This window comes from Pochonia chlamydosporia, chromosome 5, assembly GCF_001653235.2.
Source record: "Pochonia chlamydosporia 170 chromosome 5, whole genome shotgun sequence".
NCBI lineage: Eukaryota > Fungi > Ascomycota > Sordariomycetes > Hypocreales > Clavicipitaceae > Pochonia > Pochonia chlamydosporia.
This window is the reverse complement of record NC_035794.1, coordinates 527,709-548,330: the sequence shown is the minus strand read 5'-3', so window position 1 is coordinate 548,330 and position 20,622 is coordinate 527,709. Positions and strand designations below refer to the sequence as shown.

At 49.1% G+C, this 20,622-nt stretch overlaps 6 protein-coding genes across 6 annotated transcripts; 5 read left to right on the top strand and 1 right to left on the bottom strand.

Moving 5' to 3' along the window:
* Positions 1 to 1,458: 1,458 nt before the first annotated feature.
* Positions 1,459 to 3,251, top strand: VFPPC_05475 (protein phosphatase PP2A regulatory subunit B; the record flags this gene model as incomplete). Its single annotated transcript, XM_018284665.1, has 6 exons — positions 1,459 to 1,502; positions 1,559 to 1,599; positions 1,676 to 1,773; positions 1,875 to 2,529; positions 2,582 to 3,162; positions 3,228 to 3,251. The coding sequence occupies 6 exons, from the start codon at positions 1,459 to 1,461 to the stop codon at positions 3,249 to 3,251; spliced, it is 1,443 nt and encodes a 480-aa protein (XP_018141465.1).
* Positions 3,252 to 4,437: 1,186 nt separating this feature from the next.
* Positions 4,438 to 9,734, top strand: VFPPC_16165 (AMP deaminase; the record flags this gene model as incomplete). The annotated part of the gene is made up of 10 exons (XM_022428998.1): positions 4,438 to 4,590; positions 4,647 to 4,672; positions 4,739 to 4,755; positions 4,823 to 5,166; positions 5,230 to 5,637; positions 6,360 to 6,522; positions 6,661 to 7,056; positions 7,119 to 8,080; positions 8,151 to 9,271; positions 9,344 to 9,734. The coding sequence occupies 10 exons, from the start codon at positions 4,438 to 4,440 to the stop codon at positions 9,732 to 9,734; spliced, it is 3,981 nt and encodes a 1,326-aa protein (XP_022284258.1).
* A 1,060-nt stretch (positions 9,735 to 10,794) lies between these two features.
* On the top strand, positions 10,795 to 14,321 carry VFPPC_05473 (cytoskeleton assembly control protein Sla1; the record flags this gene model as incomplete). Its single annotated transcript, XM_018284664.1, has 4 exons — positions 10,795 to 10,992; positions 11,062 to 12,421; positions 12,485 to 14,239; positions 14,296 to 14,321. The coding sequence occupies 4 exons, from the start codon at positions 10,795 to 10,797 to the stop codon at positions 14,319 to 14,321; spliced, it is 3,339 nt and encodes a 1,112-aa protein (XP_018141463.1).
* Positions 14,322 to 15,077: 756 nt separating this feature from the next.
* On the bottom strand, positions 15,078 to 16,134 carry VFPPC_17983 (TLC domain-containing protein; the record flags this gene model as incomplete). The annotated part of the gene is made up of 2 exons (XM_022429649.1): positions 15,078 to 15,566; positions 15,652 to 16,134. 2 exons carry the CDS (start codon positions 16,132 to 16,134, stop codon positions 15,078 to 15,080), a joined length of 972 nt encoding a protein of 323 aa, XP_022285297.1.
* Positions 16,135 to 17,746: 1,612 nt separating this feature from the next.
* Positions 17,747 to 18,997, top strand: VFPPC_05472 (oligomeric golgi complex component; the record flags this gene model as incomplete). The annotated part of the gene is made up of 1 exon (XM_018284663.1): positions 17,747 to 18,997. The coding sequence occupies one exon, from the start codon at positions 17,747 to 17,749 to the stop codon at positions 18,995 to 18,997; it is 1,251 nt and encodes a 416-aa protein (XP_018141462.1).
* A 348-nt stretch (positions 18,998 to 19,345) lies between these two features.
* VFPPC_16164 (solute carrier family 25 member 38) lies at positions 19,346 to 20,336 on the top strand (the record flags this gene model as incomplete). Its single annotated transcript, XM_018293917.1, has 2 exons — positions 19,346 to 19,382; positions 19,441 to 20,336. The coding sequence occupies 2 exons, from the start codon at positions 19,346 to 19,348 to the stop codon at positions 20,334 to 20,336; spliced, it is 933 nt and encodes a 310-aa protein (XP_018141461.1).
* Positions 20,337 to 20,622: the final 286 nt, after the last annotated feature.

Below are 20,622 nucleotides of genomic sequence, written 5' to 3'. Positions count from 1 at the left end.
AACTTTACGAAGGTCCATACCAAGTATTTCTGCTTTCATGTCGCACTGCTATGATGTAATTTGGCCAAGTTACACCTACCGAAGTACCTACCTACCTACCTAGGTAGGTAGTAGCTTGGTAAAGTACCTAGGTACCTAGGCAGGTGCCTTGACAATTCATATTGACAGCTCAAAAGAATTCTAGGTTTCGTACCAGGTCATCAAGATTAGCTTCATCTTTTTCGATCCATATATTGTCACCTCTCAAACATTTACGTGGGCACGTACCGAACAGTTGCTTGTTGCTTTACCCCTACTTTTCTAACTATTTAGGTAGTCAAATGTTTTCTTACTAACCTTTCGAGCCCCTGGCTGGACTTTTGGGAGTCAAGGAACATGTGTCATCTCTCAATGCCCAAGTACCTAATCACCTCCGTCCGATTGACAATTACTAACCCTTGCACGTTACCCCTAATTCTAATTATGCCGATCACGCTTATTAGCAATCATAAGATAGCTACATAGGAGTTCTATTTGCTCTATTAAACTTATATATCTTATAATAGTTTTAGGCCTTTCTTGTAACAGCTTGCATGCTGACCAGAATTAAGAGTGGCGACGAGAAGGTACTTACTGTATGCAGCCTGGTGGGCTGGGTTCAGCACACTTTACTTGTGCAGACAAGTGTCTAAACAAGTCTGGTTGGTTTATTAGCCCTCGTGCCTCTCCCAGAGTCGACTTGACCTTATTCAAGCTACCTAGGAGCCAAAGAACTCGAGTGCATTGGGCAATTTGCTGAGAGTGAACAAAGTCCTTTTAAGTCATGTGCAGACTTAACACCTTGGTTCATGTTTGCTGTGAGCAGCTCTGCGCCACCTCAGCCACATTGAGGCTGGTGCCATCCAACACCTCCGTTGACCTCTTGTAGCTCTAATTCAGCTCTCAGCACATCTGCTACAAATAAGGTACTCATTACCTGCCTAGTACCACCAAGGTAGGGAGGAAGTTATTTAGGCTCTTTTTTTTTTCGATATTCACGTTGATATCGCTAGTCGTCAACAATTGGCCAAAGTACTTGCTTCAGTGGGCGAGCCACACCAGCTTTGCCATTGAACCATTGATCCCTTCAAGTGCGGGCACCACTTCTGCCCGCAGCCAGGAGCGAGCTGTTGTGGGAGCTGCCCTCAGGCCCACTACCGCCGCCACCCACCGTCGTCAAACGACATCATCCACCGCCCACCTTCTTTCGCCGCATTGATTGTCAACAGGACTGGCCCGCGTGCCACGGATACGGACTCATCATCGCAGGCAACGGTAATCCGCCTCGCCATCAGCGACCGTCGCACGAACCAGCAGCATTCAACCGGCTTTTCACCATCCGTACTGTTGATACCATAATCATACCAGACTGCTCTGTCTCGCTTTCCTGCATCACCCTTACCCTGATCACCGTCGCTGCTTCTGCCACTTCCAGCAAAGATGGTAGACAGCGAAGTGAATTCCCCCACGTGGAAGTTCACACAGTATGTTCCGTTGAGCAAAATTGTCTAAAGTCGTATACTGATGAGGGTCAACTCAGATGCTTTGGTGATAAAGGCGACGTTGAGGATATTACGGAAGGTGAGCAACATCTTCCATGAGCTGTCCAGGCTGTCCAAGCCTTTTGCGCACTAACGAACACCTCATCACTTGCTAGCTGATATAATTTCGACTGTCGAATTTGATCATACCGGTAACTATCTTGCCACGGGTGACAAAGGTGGCCGAGTGGTCTTGTTCGAGCGCAACGAAACGGTACGTATTAAGGACACCCGTTGTATTTACTCCACGTCAACGAAGTCTCCATAGTACCGTCGACACTAGAACTATACTGCCTCTATTGACACAGTCTCCAGAAGAAGTCTTGCGAGTATAAGTTCCACACCGAGTTTCAATCACACGAGCCAGAGTTCGATTATCTGAAGTCTCTCGAAATCGAGGAGAAGATCAATAAAATAAAATGGTGCCGCCGTCAAAACGCATCCCACTACCTCCTATCCACAAACGACAAAACTATCAAGCTTTGGAAAGTCTTTGAGAAATCACTCAAGGTTGTTGCCGAGAATAATCTCTCGCACGACCTAACACCAGCCAACGCTGCTGGCGGGGGAGGCGCCTCTCGTCCCATGGCCACGACCCAGCACTTCCGAAACGCAGCAGATTTGAAATTGCCGCGTCTAACACACCATGATACCGTTGTTGCCGCGGTTCCTCGACGCACGTATGCGAATGCTCATGCCTATCACATCAACAGCATATCGGTCAATAGTGATGGGGAAACGTTTATTAGCAGTGATGATTTGAGAATTAACCTTTGGAATCTAAACATACAAGATCAAAGTTTTAATATTGTTGATATCAAACCTGCCAATATGGAGGAGTTGACGGAGGTCATCACAGCTGCTGAGTTCCATCCCCAGAGTTGTAATTGGTTCATGTATGCCAGCTCCAAAGGCACCATCAAACTGGCGGATATGCGGGAAAGCGCACTATGCGACCAACATGCAAAGCGTAAGAAACTGATCTCTCTCGCCCTCCAGTCCTTTATGCTAACGGTTGCCAGTCTTTGAACAAGAAGAAGACCCGTCCTCCAGGTCATTCTTTTCGGAGATTATCTCATCCATTTCAGACGTTCGCTTTTCTTATGACGGTCGATACATACTGTCACGCGACTATCTCACAGTGAAAATCTGGGACATCAATATGGAACGGCAGCCTGTCAAGACAATACCTATTCATGAACACTTACGACCGAGGCTTTGCGACACCTATGAAAACGACAGCATATTTGACAAATTTGAAGTTGTCTTCTCTGGTGATGCGAAGAATGTCATGACAGGCAGCTATAACAACAATTTCATGATATATCCCTCGGACCCCGACAAAGAAGTTGAGGTTGTTCTACAGGCAGACAAGTCAGCTTTCAAGGCGAAAAAAGTAGGAGTTCCCACACCAATTAACTCCTCAACCAGCCCGACGACAAACGGAGGGAAGAAGAATGGATCTAGAGCTGGTAGCCCTGCGGGTGGCGCTCAGCGCATGAGAAAGGAAACAGATGCGGACCAGATTGATTTCAACAAGAAAATTTTGCACATGAGCTGGCATCCCTTCGAAGACAGCATTGCTATAGCGGCAACGAACAACGTATGGCACAACCCGATGCACTTTATTTTGTCATTTCAGATGCTAACACTATTTTTCCTGTCTAGTTGTTCGTATTCTCGGCCCTGTAAAAGCAATTTGCAGAATGTTGTGGTAGGCAGATATAGTGAAGTAATCGACAACGAATCACAAGACAGTCAATTAGAGTTTTGGGCTATTAGGATTTGAATCCAAAAAATCGAGAAGTTGGGTGTCCTTCATTTCTCGGGTCATCAACTAGGGGGGGACGTTTGGGGCGTCATACCATATGTTTGGCCTGGCAGAAATCATCACCTGGTATTGCGATGCCCATGCTGATTCACGGAACTTTTGCAAGCTTTGCAAGCCTCTTAATGGTTCCGGGCCGTAGGCGGTGAAATATTTGCATCCACAACAATAAAGCGGATATGCTATGGGAACTTTCCGATTGATTGTTGCCCAATAGACAAGATACCATAAAGATAAGAATCTAGGTACCTCGAGTTCCTCTGCACTAATTCGCTTGCTCGGGTAGTGAGATATAGCATGTTGATCTGCATTAGTGTTCGCTATACCGTGGTAGAAGATGAGGTAAGGCGACAGTATGCTATTATTCAGCCCATGTTTTGATCCATGTCTCATGCCTTGTTTATGGGCTTCTTTTCCACGCATCGAGGTGCACTGAAAACTGAATTGAAGCCCAGGTTAATTCTTCCCCTTGACCTCCATACGCTATAGCCACACAGAGGAAGTGGCCCGTAGACAAAGGAAGAGCTGTGATTCGTTTGATCTATCGACGAGCACCTTCCAGCCGCTTTTTGTTCCTTTGCGTCAACTACTTTCAGGAAACTGCGAGATGAAGACGTCCTTGGTGTGTCCCTTGAACGCCTTGGATGACTAATTGCATGTGGTCTGAGGTGCTGCATGGTTCAGGACTTGTCCCTGCGCATCAGACCCACTTATTTGCCGGGTCAGGAGTTGTAGCGGCTACGAGACACGCCATCCCAGCGTGCTTCACAAATTCGCTCGCTGCAAACTCCTTTTTATCTCGTGGTTAAGGCTTTTCTGCTACCTTGGTTGTTTTCCTTATTTCCTTTTTGGTTCACATTCTTGAAGTGGTATGCTGTGAGTTGAGAAAATTCGAAGAACCGTTTCAGGAATGAATGCATAGTGTTGTCATCGTCGTCTGGACTGCTACCTTCACAGCACTGGCCAATTGAGAACAGAGAGCATCCCGCACGAAGCCCTGCTAGGAGCAGATAACGACTGATGGCTGAATTCGTGCAAAAGACGGGCGCAATGGCTGGAGATATCGCACGAAGCCGAAAGGAGAATGGAAACCACCACAGCCATGCCAAAGCTACGACGAGAGCAACCATGGCTGTCGAGGTTGCGCCGATTCTAGCAGTCGGCGCAATGCTCTGTCTGATATTCGGAGGTTGTTGTTCCAATGTATGACACTCACATCTTGTGCGATATATGCTATTTCTAATGCCCTTTGGCCAAAGGTTTACGCTCTAGAAGCAATTATCAAGTACGGAGTATCCCGCAACTGCACCTAGTCTGAAGCCGGTATGATTGCTAACTCGCAATGACAAAGCTTCGAGCCTCGTAGTGGTATGATTACATACGTACACATGTAAAGACGAGGAAATCCGCAGTCGTTGGCTAATCATGGCAGCAGGCACTCTACTCACCTTTGTGCAATTTTGCTTCGTCGCGATAACGGGTTACATTGCTCAACTTGATATGAGCAGGCCACCCTTCTTTTTGGCCCCTGCCAAAGTTCCGCTGCGGCGGTGGCTAATTAACATTGTACTTTTTTTTGGTATCAATGTGTTGAACAATCATGCATTCAGCTATGACATTTCAGTTCCAGTTCATATTATTCTTAGATCAGGTGGTAGTATCACCACAATGATTGCGGGCTATCTGTACGGGAAGAGATATGCTCAATTGCAGGCCATTGCCGTTATATTCCTGAGTATAGGTGTTGTTCTGGCTGCTTGGTCAGACGCCCAAGAGAAGGTGAGTTCCTCCCTCTACGTCCTTGAGCTACCGTGTGGCAATCTAACAGGCGGTGGCCGGCAGGTTGTTCTACAACGAGACTCCGTTAGGCCAGCTTTCAACTCCGGGCTCGTAATCCTGTTCATCGCACAGATCCTCTCTGCCATCATGGGCCTGTACACGGAGGCAACTTATCGTCAATATGGGCCTCACTGGAGAGAGAACTTGTTCTATTCACATGTACTTTCACTACCTTTGTTTCTCCCATTTGCTCCATCGATGATGCGAAACTTCAAGAGTATGATGCACAGCAACATGCTCACAGTCCCCATACCCTGGTATGACTCAACAACTACCGCACACATACCAAGCCAGCTTGCATATCTCACCATAAACGTACTAACTCAGTACGCCTGTATCCGCGGTGTCAACCTGCTCGCTGCGAAATCATCGGCCCTTACTGTCACCATTGTCCTCAATATTCGCAAACTGGTAAGCCTTTTGCTAAGCATTTGGCTTTTCGGTAATTCGCTTGCACGTGGCACCCTAATTGGGGCTATAATAGTTTTCGGAGCAGGGGCATTATACTCGCTTGGATCCAGGCCGAAGGATGAGGTTGGGAAATGCGGGAATGCTAGCATGGCCAAGAAGGAATAGAATGATTTTCGGAAGTAGATGACAAAGACACTACATACATGTCCAGACATGTCCGTGTTTTATTTTGCCTTGATATTTTTTCGGGTGAGAAAATACCAGAGAGAAAAAATTCCGTATGATTGCCAATACTAAACAAATTGAAACTACACAATAATGCACAAACACGTCGCCATTGCATAGCGGTACTTTGCCTATCAAGTTTTGCTAAAATCGCCGTCTTTGTCTCTTTGCTCTGATCTTGACTCATGCCGGCTACTACCCCTGTTTCAATTATTTCACAATTAGAGTATAGGCACCCTCCGAAGCCCAACCTTTCGGACCCCGCCAATTACCTGCAAGGTTCTGCAAGGTGCTAAGCGCTAAGCGCTAACAGTCCATTGGAGGCTGTCAATCGCACTAGTTCGTTCGGGAGTCAGTATAAAGGACAAAACTCGCCCAACCACATGCAACTTTGTCTGGCACGTCACAGCGACCAGTCGGAGAGCTCACCTTGGCTTCACCTGGCCGCCCTTGTCTGGAGATCCTGAGCTTTCCACACCTTGCCTGGCTCAAGACAGGAAGTGTCGAAATCCTTCCCAAGGTCAATTATTCTGTGGTTTTTGACAGCGATCTTCTGCTTCATTATTCCCCGCGTGCCGAACAGCTGGTTGTGCCTTGATCCGTGGACAGATTTCCGAACCGCCAAATTTGAGTATCTCCGGGTACCAATGAATATGGACGGTAAGTTCAAAATCAGGGTTGCACAACCCTACTGCAAACGTCGACGCGTTCTGCACCGGCCTGCACTGCTCTGGGTCTCACTGGTTTGGCATGAAAATTGCATTTCGACGGAACCCGGCTGACGTCTTGCGCTTGAAGACAACTCTCGCAAATCTCGAAGCCAAACAGCTCGACAAGAGGATATTATGCAAGAACAGGTAGACATGGGAAACGGTGTAACCGTAGAAGCTATGGAAAATGACGATAATGGCTTATCCTCTGTGCCAGCGGACGAACAAGATGGATTGCAAGACGGCATGCTATTGAGAGATGTTCCAAAGCGCACAACTTTCTACGACCCAGTCGCAGAGCGACAAATGTCACAAACGGATGCCAAACTCTTCTATCAGCGAAGCAAGATTGATGTTCGCACAGGATCCACCAGTGCAGGTATCTGGAGCCAATCCAGCCCCAACACCAGTCCAACACTGGCGTCGGCATCTCGACCTGTCACTGAATATGGAGCTGACTCTCTAATTCTGGACCAGGATGGAGGTGAGTTCACGACAACCCGGAAACTGTATCCATGAGGTAACTAACACAAGCGCGACATATAGCCGACGACAGCGAACCAAACGCGACATCACGCGGTTTTGCGTACAGCCACGCTGCCCCTAGTAGCAATACAATGCCAAACCCCAAGATTACCCATGGTGACTCCAATGAAGTCAAACTTACTACTGAGACGAGCATGGGCGGATTTCCAGGCAACTCCTTGTTCGATACCGAACCACATGTCACAGCCGAGTTAAGTGCCATTTCGAAGAACATTCAAAAGGTGCTAGATGTAAGGCGAAAGTACATCGCATTGTCTTCCCAGGGACCAGATGACAATCCCAGAGATCGGCGGAATTGGGTTGTTTATCCACCTCCGCCTGAACCAGCTTGGGCTCAAACACAAGGTGGCTATGCCGACTTCCCTGACGGTCTGTCGGCATCCCAGGCCGGACAAGGCGACCCCTCTACTACGTCCAACAAAAAAAGAAAACCAGGTCTAGATGTTGGCGAGGACTTCAACATGGATGACTTGCTTCCTTTGCCCGAAGACGACGGTATGGCCTTTAAACTTGATGACAGCGGAGTTTATCAGGTCTTCGACAGTGACGACGCCAACTCACCTGCTATCCAAGTTCCAACCATCAGGGAATTTTACATAGACTTGGACAGTATTCTCACAGTTTCATCAGATGGACCAAGCAAGAGTTTTGCATTTCGACGCTTACAATATCTCGAAGCCAAGTTTAATTTGTACGCGCTTCTTAACGAGTACCAGGAAACTGCAGACAGCAAGAAGGTTCCACATCGCGACTTTTATAACGTCCGTAAAGTCGACACTCACGTTCACCACTCTGCATGCATGAATCAGAAGCACCTATTGCGATTTATAAAGAGCAAGATGAAGAAGTATCCGAACGAGGTTGTGCTCTTCCGAGATGGCAAACATTTAACTCTTGCGGAGGTATTTGCCAGTATCAACCTTACCGCCTACGATCTAAGTATTGACACACTCGATATGCATGTAAGATTCTGTACCTTCCCGCGCCACTAAGCTTGCGCATGTCTCCAGCACTAACTAGTCCCTAAATCAGGCTCACACCGATTCATTTCACCGATTTGATAAATTCAATCTCAAATACAATCCTATTGGAGAGTCTCGCCTCAGAACAATTTTCCTTAAGACGGATAACTTTATCCATGGCCGATACTTGGCAGAAATAACCAAGGAGGTTATAGCGGATTTAGAATCAAGCAAGTACCAGATGGTGGAATGGCGTATATCCATCTATGGCAAGTCCATCGACGAGTGGGACAAATTAGCCGCGTGGGTCGTGGATAACAAACTCTTCTCGCACAACGTCCGGTGGCTCATCCAGATTCCTCGACTGTACGATGTCTATAAGGCCAGTGGCCTTATGGACACGTTTGAACAGATTGTCAAGAATGTCTTCCAGCCACTATTTGAAGTAACGAAGGACCCCTCCAGTCACCCCAAGCTACACATCTTTCTACAGCGAGTCATTGGTTTCGACAGCGTCGACGACGAGAGCAAAGTAGAACGCCGACTGTTCAAGAAGTTTCCCGTCCCACAGGTATGGGACTCCAAACAAAACCCCCCCTACAGCTACTGGATATACTATTTATTCGCGAATATGGCCTCCCTCAATTATTGGCGTAAGAAACGTGGATTCAATACTCTCGTAATGCGCCCACATTGCGGCGAGGCTGGAGATAGTGAACATCTAGCAGTCGCACTTCTCTCATGCCACAGCATAAGCCACGGTCTATTACTCCGTAAAGTTCCGCTGTTACAGTATGCGTTTTATTTGGAGCAAATAGGCATCGCCATGTCACCTCTCAGTAATAATGCGCTATTTTTGGCATACGAGCGAAACCCTTTCCACCAGTACTTCAGGCGCGGTTTGAACGTTTCACTCTCAACGGACGACCCTTTGCAGTTTGCCTTCACCAAAGAGCCACTCATAGAAGAGTATGCAGTGGCTGCACAGATTTACAAGCTTAGCTCTGTAGATATGTGTGAATTAGCCAAGAACTCGGTTAAGCAAAGCGGATATGAAGCATCTATTAAACGTATGTGGCTTGGGCCTAATTTCGAAAATCCTGGCAAGGATGGAAATATGATGGTCAAAACCAATGTCCCAGATCGCAGAGAAGAGTTCAGAAACCATACATTGCTGCAGGAGAGAGATGTGTAAGTCATTCGAGCCCAGACCAAAAGCACTAGAAATAATTCTTCCAAGAAACTCCGCTGACAAGCACACAGCTTGCGTCGATATGTTGCTTATGATAGCACCAAAGAACCGACCCCAGCGGTGGCTGCGGCCGACGTGACGACCTCTGTGACGGCACCAAAGGCTACCGAACCGATGACCGATCCAAACCTCGGGAGTGTTGACGAAAGTTCGCCTCGAGGATCAGGCAGAATTTCAAGTGTCGCTGGCAAGTCCTCCCTCAATGGCGAGGTCTCGCATGACTCCGGAGTAGTTCCAGAGGCTATGGCAGACCTACACCTGTCTGGGAGTGACCCCAGATTATTCCCAGGCATTTTTACGCGGGATCATCGTTCAGGGAGTCTACGAAATCTGAACCAAGCCAGCGAGTGGACTGTGGATTCTAGCGAGGCTCCTGGAGATGACGACGATGATGAGCTCTAATATGAGTCTCCTGGCGTTGGCACAGCTCTGACTGTTCCTAGCAATCGTATATCAATAGGTAAATGAGGCTCTCCTGGCGAACGCCATTTTAGAAGGCAAACCCCGAAACGGAAGAGGGGGGCAAGGGAGACTGGTGCGAAAGGATTGATTCTTGGCCTCTTTTTCTTGGACAAAAAGGCTGGTTCAAACCACTTTTGGCAAACCTGGGCCATTTTTTCATCAACCGCTCTTTCTGCCGTCAATATGAATTTGAAAGCTTACATGTAAAGCGAGAACTGAGAGCTCGCCAGATTCTACTGCAGCGACTCAACGGACTGCCATGTGAAGAATGGCTGGTTATAGAGCGGATGTATGAAGTTAGAGTTTCTCTACTTACGATGAAGACGAAAATTGATCAATATGAACGACTTGGACTGCAATAATGTTAGCCTGGACAATGACAGCTCATTTATTATCCCATGCAGCTGCAGCAAGCTTTCCGACATACTCGGGAGTCCGCAGTGTTTATGAAGACCTCCAATTATATGTTGTGGCCACAGCTGCAAAGCAAAAGGACCGTAAACCACACAGAAGCTCACAGGTGGAAGCCATTTGAGTCCTCTGATAGAGATGCACTGAGTTCAATGCATAGTATCGTGAATGAATCGGTTGACCCTAAGTAACTGCCACTAATTTATCCAACAAAATACGTGCCTCTCCTCGCATTGATCTTTTCATTACTCCTCTACCTTGCTGTGCACGCCAGGTCACTCTTCTATGTTGAACCTCATTCATCGTGCCACCGCAAAATCCAGAGCACGGAGTACTGATCCACAATACTGCAGACATGCAGCCACCCCACATGGGAGCTGGGAGCCTGAGCTTACCTAACCTGCTCTAACGTCGTCACCACTGCCCATGTCCTCCACCACCACCAGCTTTGGGAGCAAGTGTTTCCTCCCATTCCCCTACATTTCTCCAGCCATTCGAACCCGCGTCGTTGGAACGCGGCATACGATTGACCCAGAATCACTGCGTTGGTGCAACGCACAGAGGCGCCAAGTCTCCTGACGACGCCGATATGGGATTTTTAGGCGTGTACAGAGCAGTTTACGATTATGAGCCGCGTGCCGAAGGCGAGCTGGCAATCGCCGAGGGTGACGTGCTCTACGTCCTGGAGAAGAGCGAAGACGACGGATGGTGGAAAGCCAAAAAGAAGGCTGGCGCTGAAGATGAAGACGAACCAGTTGGTTTGGTACCAAATAACTATGTGGAAGAGGTACGTTGGCCTTCAGAGTCCAGCCTGCTTATTGATTGCCCAGTTATTGATCCCTGACTGGTTTCCTAGGCCACGGTTGTCAGTCATGCTCGCGCAATTTATGAATATACCCGCCAGACAGATGAAGAACTATCTTTTCCTGAAGATGCGGTTTTACAGGTGTTCGACACTTCCGATCTCGATTGGATACTCGTCGGCCTTGACGGCGAATATGGATTCGTCCCATCCAACTACATTGAAATGCAAGACGCAGGCACAACCCAAGAGTCTCCAAGCCCAGCCCCGCCGCCCGCGCCGCCCGCATTGCCCGTAAGACCTCAATCAGTCGTTGCACCGAAAGAAGCTCCTTCCGACTCGACCCTATCGACTCCGGCCGCCGCTTTAGCTGGTGTCATGCAGGGCAAGGCTAGGAATTTGGGACACGCTCCATCGACTCCACCTCCGTCTCAACCAGCAAGACAACAGCCTCAGTACGATACCACTCATCCATCAGAGGATGGTGAAGATGACCCTGAACCTCCCTCGCCAGCGTTGCCCTCCCGCCCCCGGCAAAGAGGCACGATTGACTATGCCCCTGAGAGAGTATCCTCTCGGCCTCAAGCACGCGAGCCCTCCCAGGTAGAGGAACCCTACCGGACGCCTGGGGGATTTCATATGTACAATATCAATGAAATGGTGTCTGTTATGGGTAAACGGAAGAAAATGCCAACAACCTTGGGCATTAACCTGGGCACGGGCACAATCCTCATTGCCCCTGAACGAGCTGAAGACGACCCTCCACAAGAATGGACGGCAGACAAAATGACGCATTACTCGCGAGAAGGCAAGCATGTCTTCATGGAACTCGTCCGACCAAGCAAGAGCATCGACTTCCATGCCGGCGCCAAGGATACGGCCGAGGAAATTGTTGCTGCTCTGGGAGAACTTGCTGGTGCAGTACGCGCGGAGGGTTTGCGGGAGGTCATTATGGCTGGCTCGCAGCACAGGCAACGCAAGGGACAAGTTCTGTACGATTTCATGGCCCAAGGTGATGACGAGGTTACTGTTGCGGCCGGCGATGACGTTATAGTCATTGACGATTCCAAGAGCGAAGATTGGTGGCAAGTACGACGACTGAAAAACGGTAAAGAAGGCGTCGTACCCAGTAGCTATATTGAGATATCAGGAACGATATCTCCACCTCCCTCCAGCAATTCTGCAACTGACTCCGCCAAAGCAACTGTAGAACAAAACCGGTTAGAGGAGATCAGGTTAACCAAGGAGGCGATAAAAGCAAGCAAGGAGCCTCAGCAGGTAGGACATCAGCCTTCTATCCCTGATAGAGGTAGCAGCCTTATGGTTGGAGAACATGGTAGTAACTCGAAGAAACAGCGAGCCCGGCGCGAAAATGGACGCAACGAGTCTGGCAGCCACCACAAGTCCAAGTCAAGTATGTAATTCACTGAACTCATATGTATAACGAAACAGTCTTATACTAATATTTCGGGAACAGGACCTGATTCGTCCAAGGTGAGGACGTGGACAGATAGGTCAGGTTCTTTCAGTGTTGAGGCACAGTTTCTGGGCCTCAAAGATGGGAAGATTCACTTGCACAAAATGAATGGAGTCAAAATCGCCGTTCCGATTGCGAAGATGTCACGCGAAGACCTGGAATATGTGGAAAACTCGACTGGCATTTCCCTTGATGACGAAAAACCGTTGGCGGACGTGAAAAGGGCCAAATCGAGCGACAGAAGACCCACAGAAGTTGGTGCATCAGTTGGCAAAACCTCTAAACCAGAGTATGACTGGTTCCAATTTTTTCTCTCTTGCGACGTTCCTGTCGGACTATGCGAGCGATATGCTCAAGCCTTCACAAAGGATTCCATGGACGAAAGTGTTCTTCCCGACGTCAACGCTACTATCCTTCGGACGCTTGGGCTTCGAGAAGGGGATATCATCAAGGTCATGCGCACATTGGATGCCAAGTTTGGCCGCGAGAGAAACGTCCAGGACAATGACGGAAATGCAGGGGGGTTGTTCTCCGGCCCAGGAGGCGCCCTTCGAAATAATACTAGGAAAGGCAGACCCGCGCCAACCGTCCAAACAAGTGATGTTGTGGATGCAGCGGCTTTCTCCAAGAATGATGCGAGGACTTCTGCTCATCCCTCAGAAAAATCAACGTCTCCCTCCGCGACGAGTCCAGCCAGGACCGGTTCGAAAACCAGTGGCTTTGATGATGATGCCTGGGATGTGAAGCCCACAGGCACTGCTACTCCGGCGTCGAATGCAGACGAATCAGCAAACCCTAGCGTGAAATCGTCCACAACACAGCCCGCGCTGGTAGGCTCGATGAAGGAGTTATCGTTATTGACAGAGCCCCTTCAACCCAGCAAACCGGAAACGACACCATCGACTGAGCCGCGCTCAACGGCCGAGCAATCAGAGAGCCCACCCGTACAGCAACGACTTGGTGCGACTCCATCGTTTTTCTCTTCGATGCCCGCTTCAACCCAGCCCGCTCCCGTTGTCTCACAAGCTCCTTCTGCGACGTCTCCAAAGTCTCTCGCTAGGCAGCGGCCTGCACCGCCCTCCATTTCACCGTCCCAGCCTTCTTTGGTGCCTCCTCCACCGCAACGGCCACTATCAGCACCTCAGTCGGCACAATCGGCCGTCTTTGCGCCTCCAGCATTGGCACCCCAAATTACTGGCTCTGTACAAGGCCAGGTGGCTCCTCTGGGCCAAAGCCTCAACGACATTACCCAAGCCAGGCTGCAGCAACAGTATAACACCCAATTTCAACAACTCCAACCTTCAATGACGGGCTATGTTGGCGTCCAGCCCCAAAGCGTGGCATCCTTCCCCAGTGCCATTCCCGGACCGCAGCAATATCTCCATCCAATGATGACAGGTGTAACAGCGGGGAGCCCCTTCACAGATCCTAATCGGCCTGGTCAGTTCTCGCCCATTCAGGCTCAGCAAACAGGATACCCAGCATCATTCCAATCTTCAGTTCCAGGATTTCCTCAGGGCATAACTGCAACTGGTAACGTAAATAGCTTTTTGCCCCAGGCATTAGAGCCGCAGCGTACTGGTGTCCAGAGCTTCCAGCCCCAACAGACTCCTATGACAGGCAGCAACAGCTTCGTTCAACCTTTACAGCCACAGAAGACTGGACCCCCGCCCCCAGTGCGCTTTGGAATTGCAGCAGATTCGAAAAAGCTTACTCCTCAACAAACTGGTAGACGAGCTAATTTATCCCAGGCAAGTAAGTACTAAAGTCAATCCGAACTCCTTTGGATGTGTCTAAATCTAACTATGCAGCACCCGATAATCCTTTTGGGTTTTAATACTCAACCTGCTCCCTGGATCTTTCAGAGTACGTCAGTTCAGCCCTTTTTAGATCGGGTCTTTTTCGCCGTACGTCCGCGAATGGAAGTAATCTCTGGCGCGTAAAATTGGCCGTTACCATATCGTGTGCTTCCCTCTCGAAAGAAAGATAATGGCTGGCATGCAAGCATTTTAGATAGGTCGGCTTCTTCTTTGTCATTCTTTGTCATACAGTATTCCTAGGCGAGGTAGCTCTTAGCTGCACGAGATTTCACCCCAGTTGACTGCCACAATGTATAGTTCTTTGCTCGTTCAGCGTTGCGATGGTAGCATTTAGCAGCATCCTTTAGACTGGACACGGAATCAGGTCATTAATTTATGCAATTTGTACATATTATACATAGTATATGGAGATATCTGAAATGCTAAAGATAATACTACGTGAATGGCGCCTGTTTGAATAACATGTAAATGCCCAGAAACTAGAACGCCGTCACATGGGATTTGTAAAATGCGCATTGCTCTAGCTAGAAGTCAGACATGCAGTACGAATTGCCCTCACCACATCATGAGATAGCTGCTTCCAAGCCATCGCACCTTTTGCCATCACCTTTTTTTGACAACGCTGCAGAAACGAAATGAATATTTCGATTATCTAGGGCTATCTATTTGGTATGGTCATCAATTAAACAGGCAGGAAGCGAGCTGGAAGTGCTCACGGGTCTATTGAAACAAAGGCCACGTCATATAGCGTCTCAGCAGAATGGTGAGCCTGTTCAGGCCCTGCGCTTATGAACCTTGTCAGAGTCACTGTAGACCGCGGAGGCAACCGAGGAAAAGTCAACTTCCACTTCAGTCAGTGGTTGCTTGCCAGGTTCGAAGCGCTTGCGGACGGCTTTAATCATCATAAAGAACCAATAGAAGTTCAGCCCATTTAAGGTGAGGTTGCTTGCCAAGTAAACCGCACCAAGCCATAGTGGCACAGTCGATGAGCCGGTCGCAAACTGCATTGGTTTTGACGATAGAGACGAGAAGTGAGGGTGGCCGTTGATTGCTCTCCATATATCCCCGAATACCATGACGGACTGGTAGGTGCCATAGACCAGCCGGCAGGAGAAAAAACTGAAGAGGAGAAGAAATCCATTATACAGTTGGGCCTTTGACCCCGTCATGTCAACTTTGTCCATGAACCAGTGAATGTTCAGGAATGGCGTTGACAACTCCCACAGAATGAATATGCATCCGTAATAGTTGACAAAGGGCCGCTGTGAGACGTTAGCTGATCCATTATCACGTGGCAGTGTCCTCCATGTTCTTCAATAGTAGATATGTAGTAGGGTGGCGTCTTACAAAACCGAGAGAGAAAACAAGTAGGGCGGCGATCGCATGCGCCAACGTTCCGATTCCAAATACATCTAGATTCATGCTGGTAACGAAAAGATCCCAAACAAAGTAGCCAGCAGCAAGGGCCTGTATCATGCTAGTTGCACCTGTATATCCCCAGATACGCTCTTCCCATGACATTTCCTTCCGTTCAATATCTGTAAACATGACCCATATCGCCAGAGCATTTATCAGTGTAGCTTGTATCATGGATACGACATGTGCATCCCAGTTCAATCGTCTCTTCCTTGGGAGTTTGGTGTAGTGCCTTGGTGCCAGAAGTCGGGACAGGATGGGCGAAACCGGATAGAAGACAAAGGAGTAGAATAGTGCGGCAATGATAATTTCGTGTATGTGCAGCGATAAGGTCGGCAGGCCAAGCCAGTCGCACCAAGGTTGTACCACTTTAACCAGCCATGGCACCGGTTCGATGAAGAACGGGTCCTTCATTCTGCGTTCCCTTGGCGAGCCCACAGTTTCTTGCGTATTATCAGAGTTTGGCTATGCCTGGAGCCTTTTGCTTGGAGCCTGCAGATTATATCCTGCTGGTGTGTTTGGTAGATCAGGCAGTGGATGGTTGTAGGACTTCTCATAGGCATGAGCGAGGTCCCAAATAAGCGAATGTGTTGTTCCGTGACAAGTGAGTGGTGCGTCAGTCTCCACCACTGGTCGGTTCAAAATGAGTGTGCTCTTCGGCGCTTCTTCGAGTGGTATCAACCTGGGGGGGCGACAATATATATTGCAGCGTTTGTCTTGGGGAAGTTGGGTTGCGGCCAGTATCCTTTGGCAGGTTGGGTGGTGGTCCGGTGGCCTAGGCATGCGGCTGGGCTGGTCATGGTGTGGATTTGTTGGGGACGCTGGCACGTGAGGCACTGTCAGCTCGTGCCGGGGGTCATGCTTCATTAGCCACCACAGACCAGTCCCCCGAGTTCGCAAGCTAACAGCGGACGGCTTCAGCACTCCGTCTATGAATATCCTGGTAAATATGTCTCGCTGGACACCTGTGTAATTTTGCAGACGCTTTCTTTCGTATCAATTTCTGGTCATCTATCATTCGCGTATTCTGCGGTATCAAATGAGCCTCGCCCGCTTCTCGTACAAACCCACTCCACGTGCCAACCTTGGCGAGTACATCTCCTGTGACTTGCTCGTCACCCTGTCAATATATATGCCCAACTCCCGAGTATCGTCTGTGGACTACTCGCGGTGTGCTGTGATTGCCATTTCTTATCGGGCTGTATCGGTACCAGAAAGGGGTGTGTTGGTGACGTGTGGTCAGTGCCATGAAGCAATCGAATTCATGGGTTTGATGGGTGGAACGTGGTGAGAGCCTGGCAGAGCTGAAGCCTTTGTCTTGCTACACATGCGTAGAACATGATGCCGAAGCCACCGTCACCAGGTGATTTGTGTCTGTCCGGGTAACGAGTGTGCCTCCGCCTCCCTTCTGGCGTGCAACTTTGGTTTCCTACCGAAGCCTGGTTGAGATTCACCACTTCTTTTGCCGCTGGTGGTTCTACCAGAAATGGGTGTCGATCTGAAACCAGAGTGAGTGAGTCGGCATCGCCAACGTACCTACGTAGTTGTCCCGCCAGATGTTAGCAATACGCCCGATCATTGTCATGGACACCCGGTGATGGCGGGGCTAAACGAAGATCGAAACACTGTTTACGATAGGTAACTGCAAAAGATGACAAACCTCAATGTTGGTGGTGAAGTTGTCTGGACACAAAACTACCAAGCTTCCCTGGTGCTGCAGGGTAGGACAGGACTCGTGAGGGTCGAGCAAATCACCCACTCGCCAGGTGAAAACCGTGCTTCAGCCACAGGCTGCCAACCCGCGCAAGCCGGTATCTCACCACACCACTGCGCAGATATCTCCTGGACGGCCAACGGGCCAAACTCACAACCAACCACCAAAAGCCGGAAGTATATGCAGATATACGAGACCGAAAGAAGGAGAAGGTAGGCTGGGCTACCGCGCAGCTGGTTCATCACACAAGGGGAGCAGCGAGAAGATTGGAGATGAAGACACATTCCATCTAGCAGGGCAGATTCGTTCAACATGGCAGACGCCCTGAGCGAGAAACTGCTAGGGCCGGGAAAGGCAACGGATCCCATCGCCCTGGCGTATTTAACACATCTTGCTGGACAGCCAGTTGATGCCATACGAACCACGGAACCCCAACTACTCTCCCAATCATCGCAGTCACTACTACTGCTTATCCAGTCACTGTCAAAAAAGTCGCACAAGCCGATTGTCGAATCAGCGGCCACTCACTCATCGCTGCGTCAGATGCTCCCTCTGCTAAGCAAGAGAACTAGCGAGTTGACGGAGACAGTCCCACGACTTGATTACGAGGCAGAACTATTCTCCACTGGGTTCAGCAAAGGTAGCGAGAACAACATCATCTCGGAGCGCAGAAAGGCACTCCGCCTCCTACAAAATGCGGAGAGGTTAATCGATGTAATGGATATCCCACCGCTTCTTAACTCAGCTGTTAAGTCAAATCCCGTCAATTACTCGTCAAGCCTAGATTTGTATGCACATGTTCGCCGCCTTGCATCCCTATATCCATCATCAGGCCTTGTCACATCAGTTCTGAACGAGGCAAATTCAGCGGTTAGGCAAATGGCAGTTGATCTCATAACTACGCTGCAAACACCGAACCTCAAACTGGCCGCCGGCCTCCGCACAGTGGGCTGGCTCAAACGAATTGTCCCAGAACTTGTTGCCAACACCCAAACGGAGGAGTCGTTACCTGCGATATTCCTAGTTTGCCGCATTTGCACCTTGGTAACTACTTTAGAAGCGTTGGATCCCTTAAAGCAACTCGCCGACGAGGAGCGAACGCGCAATGTCAAGGCATCCCAAGTTTGGTCTGGGGGTCAGCACACGGAAAGATACCTGAAAAGGTTCATTGAAGTATTTCGCGAGCATAGCTTCGGAATTGTCTCGGTCTCTAAAAGCGTGGATGCCAGCTTTTCCCACTCATCGGCACCATCTAACGATCCCATTCGCCCACTACCTTCAGTCATAGCCAGCTTCCCGCTGCACTTGATAGCGCTCCTGATGGACACTCTCCAAAGCTACCTGCCTATTATCAAAGACCAAGCATCCCGAGAAAGCATCCTCACACAAGTATTGTATTGCGCGGGAAGTTTAGGCCGACTCGGCGCTGATTTTGGAATGTTCCTATCGGCAATTGGGATGCCCGAATGGATAGAACTAGTTAAACGACATCGGCTGCTAGCTGGGCGCCTCGAGTCCGTTATTGGTGACCATCGCAGCAACCAATACATCAGCTCTAAGTGATAGCCTCATTGCCAGGCACCAGGCAGGTTGAGGTTCAGAGTGCTTGGCATGGCCATTATGCACTAAACGGGGCTATACTGGACTAGCCATGCCTTGGCCAGCGGCGACCTGGGATTAGCAGACATTGATGTTACGAACCAGACGGCTCTCCATAAATAGTTAATGCAACTTTTTTTGTTTCAGTTCGCACCCGGCTCCATCGGACGCCAATCCGTAGCCTCGCAGGACACGCCATGTTGCACAGTGTCATTCCGTTTCTCCGAAAATAACACTTTTTAAACAATATGAATACCGAGTAAACTCTGCAACTCATACGCATGGTGTCATGAGAACTTCGTACCCAGTGCAATGAAAGATCACGCTTCTCCCGTGCGAACCAAATCAAGTATGATGCATATGCCACCCCTTAAGCCTCGCGGGCTGCAACTGACGCATCTCTTTAGCGCGACATTTCATCTCAGGGTTAGGATCTGGGATAGCATCAGCAGTTATCCTACAGCCCCTGGATCTATTGAAAACGCGAGTTCAGCAGTCCGGAGACTCCTCCCTTTCCGCCTGTTGGAAGGAGCTGCGTCAATCCCCCCATGTTGCACGCAGTCTCTGGCGTGGAACTGTACCTTCTGCCCTTCGAACCGGCTTTGGATCCGCCTTGTATTTCACTTCCCTCAATGCTATCCGCCAGTATGCCCAAAGAACAAATTTGCTAGGGCGGAGTCCTCATAGGCAGAATATCTCATCAACACTTCCCACATTGACTGTTTGGGCGAACCTGACTTCCGGCGCAGTGGCTAGGACTTTCGCCGGCTTTATTCTCATGCCCTTGACTGTCATAAAAGTTCGCTTCGAGTCAAATTTGTACTCGTACTCGTCGGTAGCCTCTGCCGCTGCCGATATCCGGCGACGAGACGGGCTTCGGGGTTTCTTCTCCGGCTTTGGAGCCACCGCTATTAGAGATGCGCCGTATGCTGGCCTGTATGTCTTATTTTATGAGATGCTCAAGACTCATCTCGGCTCGCTAGCAGCTGCTACATCCCATGCTGGTGGTGATCAACAGAAAATGACATTGTCGGCGGCAAGTTCGGTAAATTTCGCATCCGGAATCCTTGCTGGAGCAGCCTGTTCTGCCGTATCAAACCCATTCGATGCAGTGAAGACTCGAATACAACTCCAACCTCGCGAATATCGAAATGTGTGGCAGGCAGGATACAAGATGGTCATGGACGAAGGCTTTCGCTCTCTGTTAGATGGACTAGCTCTTAGAATGAGTCGCAAAGCCCTGAGCTCTGCTTTGGCTTGGACAGTATACGAGGAACTTATTCGTAGGTTCAGCTCATCTTGAGTGGTTAATGGTATGTGTATTTTTATGAAAGCGAATAGCAACGCAACTCATTTCAAGTCATGATAGCTGTCAAAGGGAGGCTGAATTCCGGTTGACTCCGAATGAGAAGAATAGAAGAAGCTCGGGAATAGAGTAGCTTCAAAGCTAACAGAAATATTGCCTAATCCAACTTAAAGCGAGACAGGTGAAATGGGTGAAATGGTATCCAACTCATTCAAAATATTTGAGAGAGAAACTTCCAGCTGAGGCAACTTGGTCCAATACAAAGAGAAAATGACAGATACAA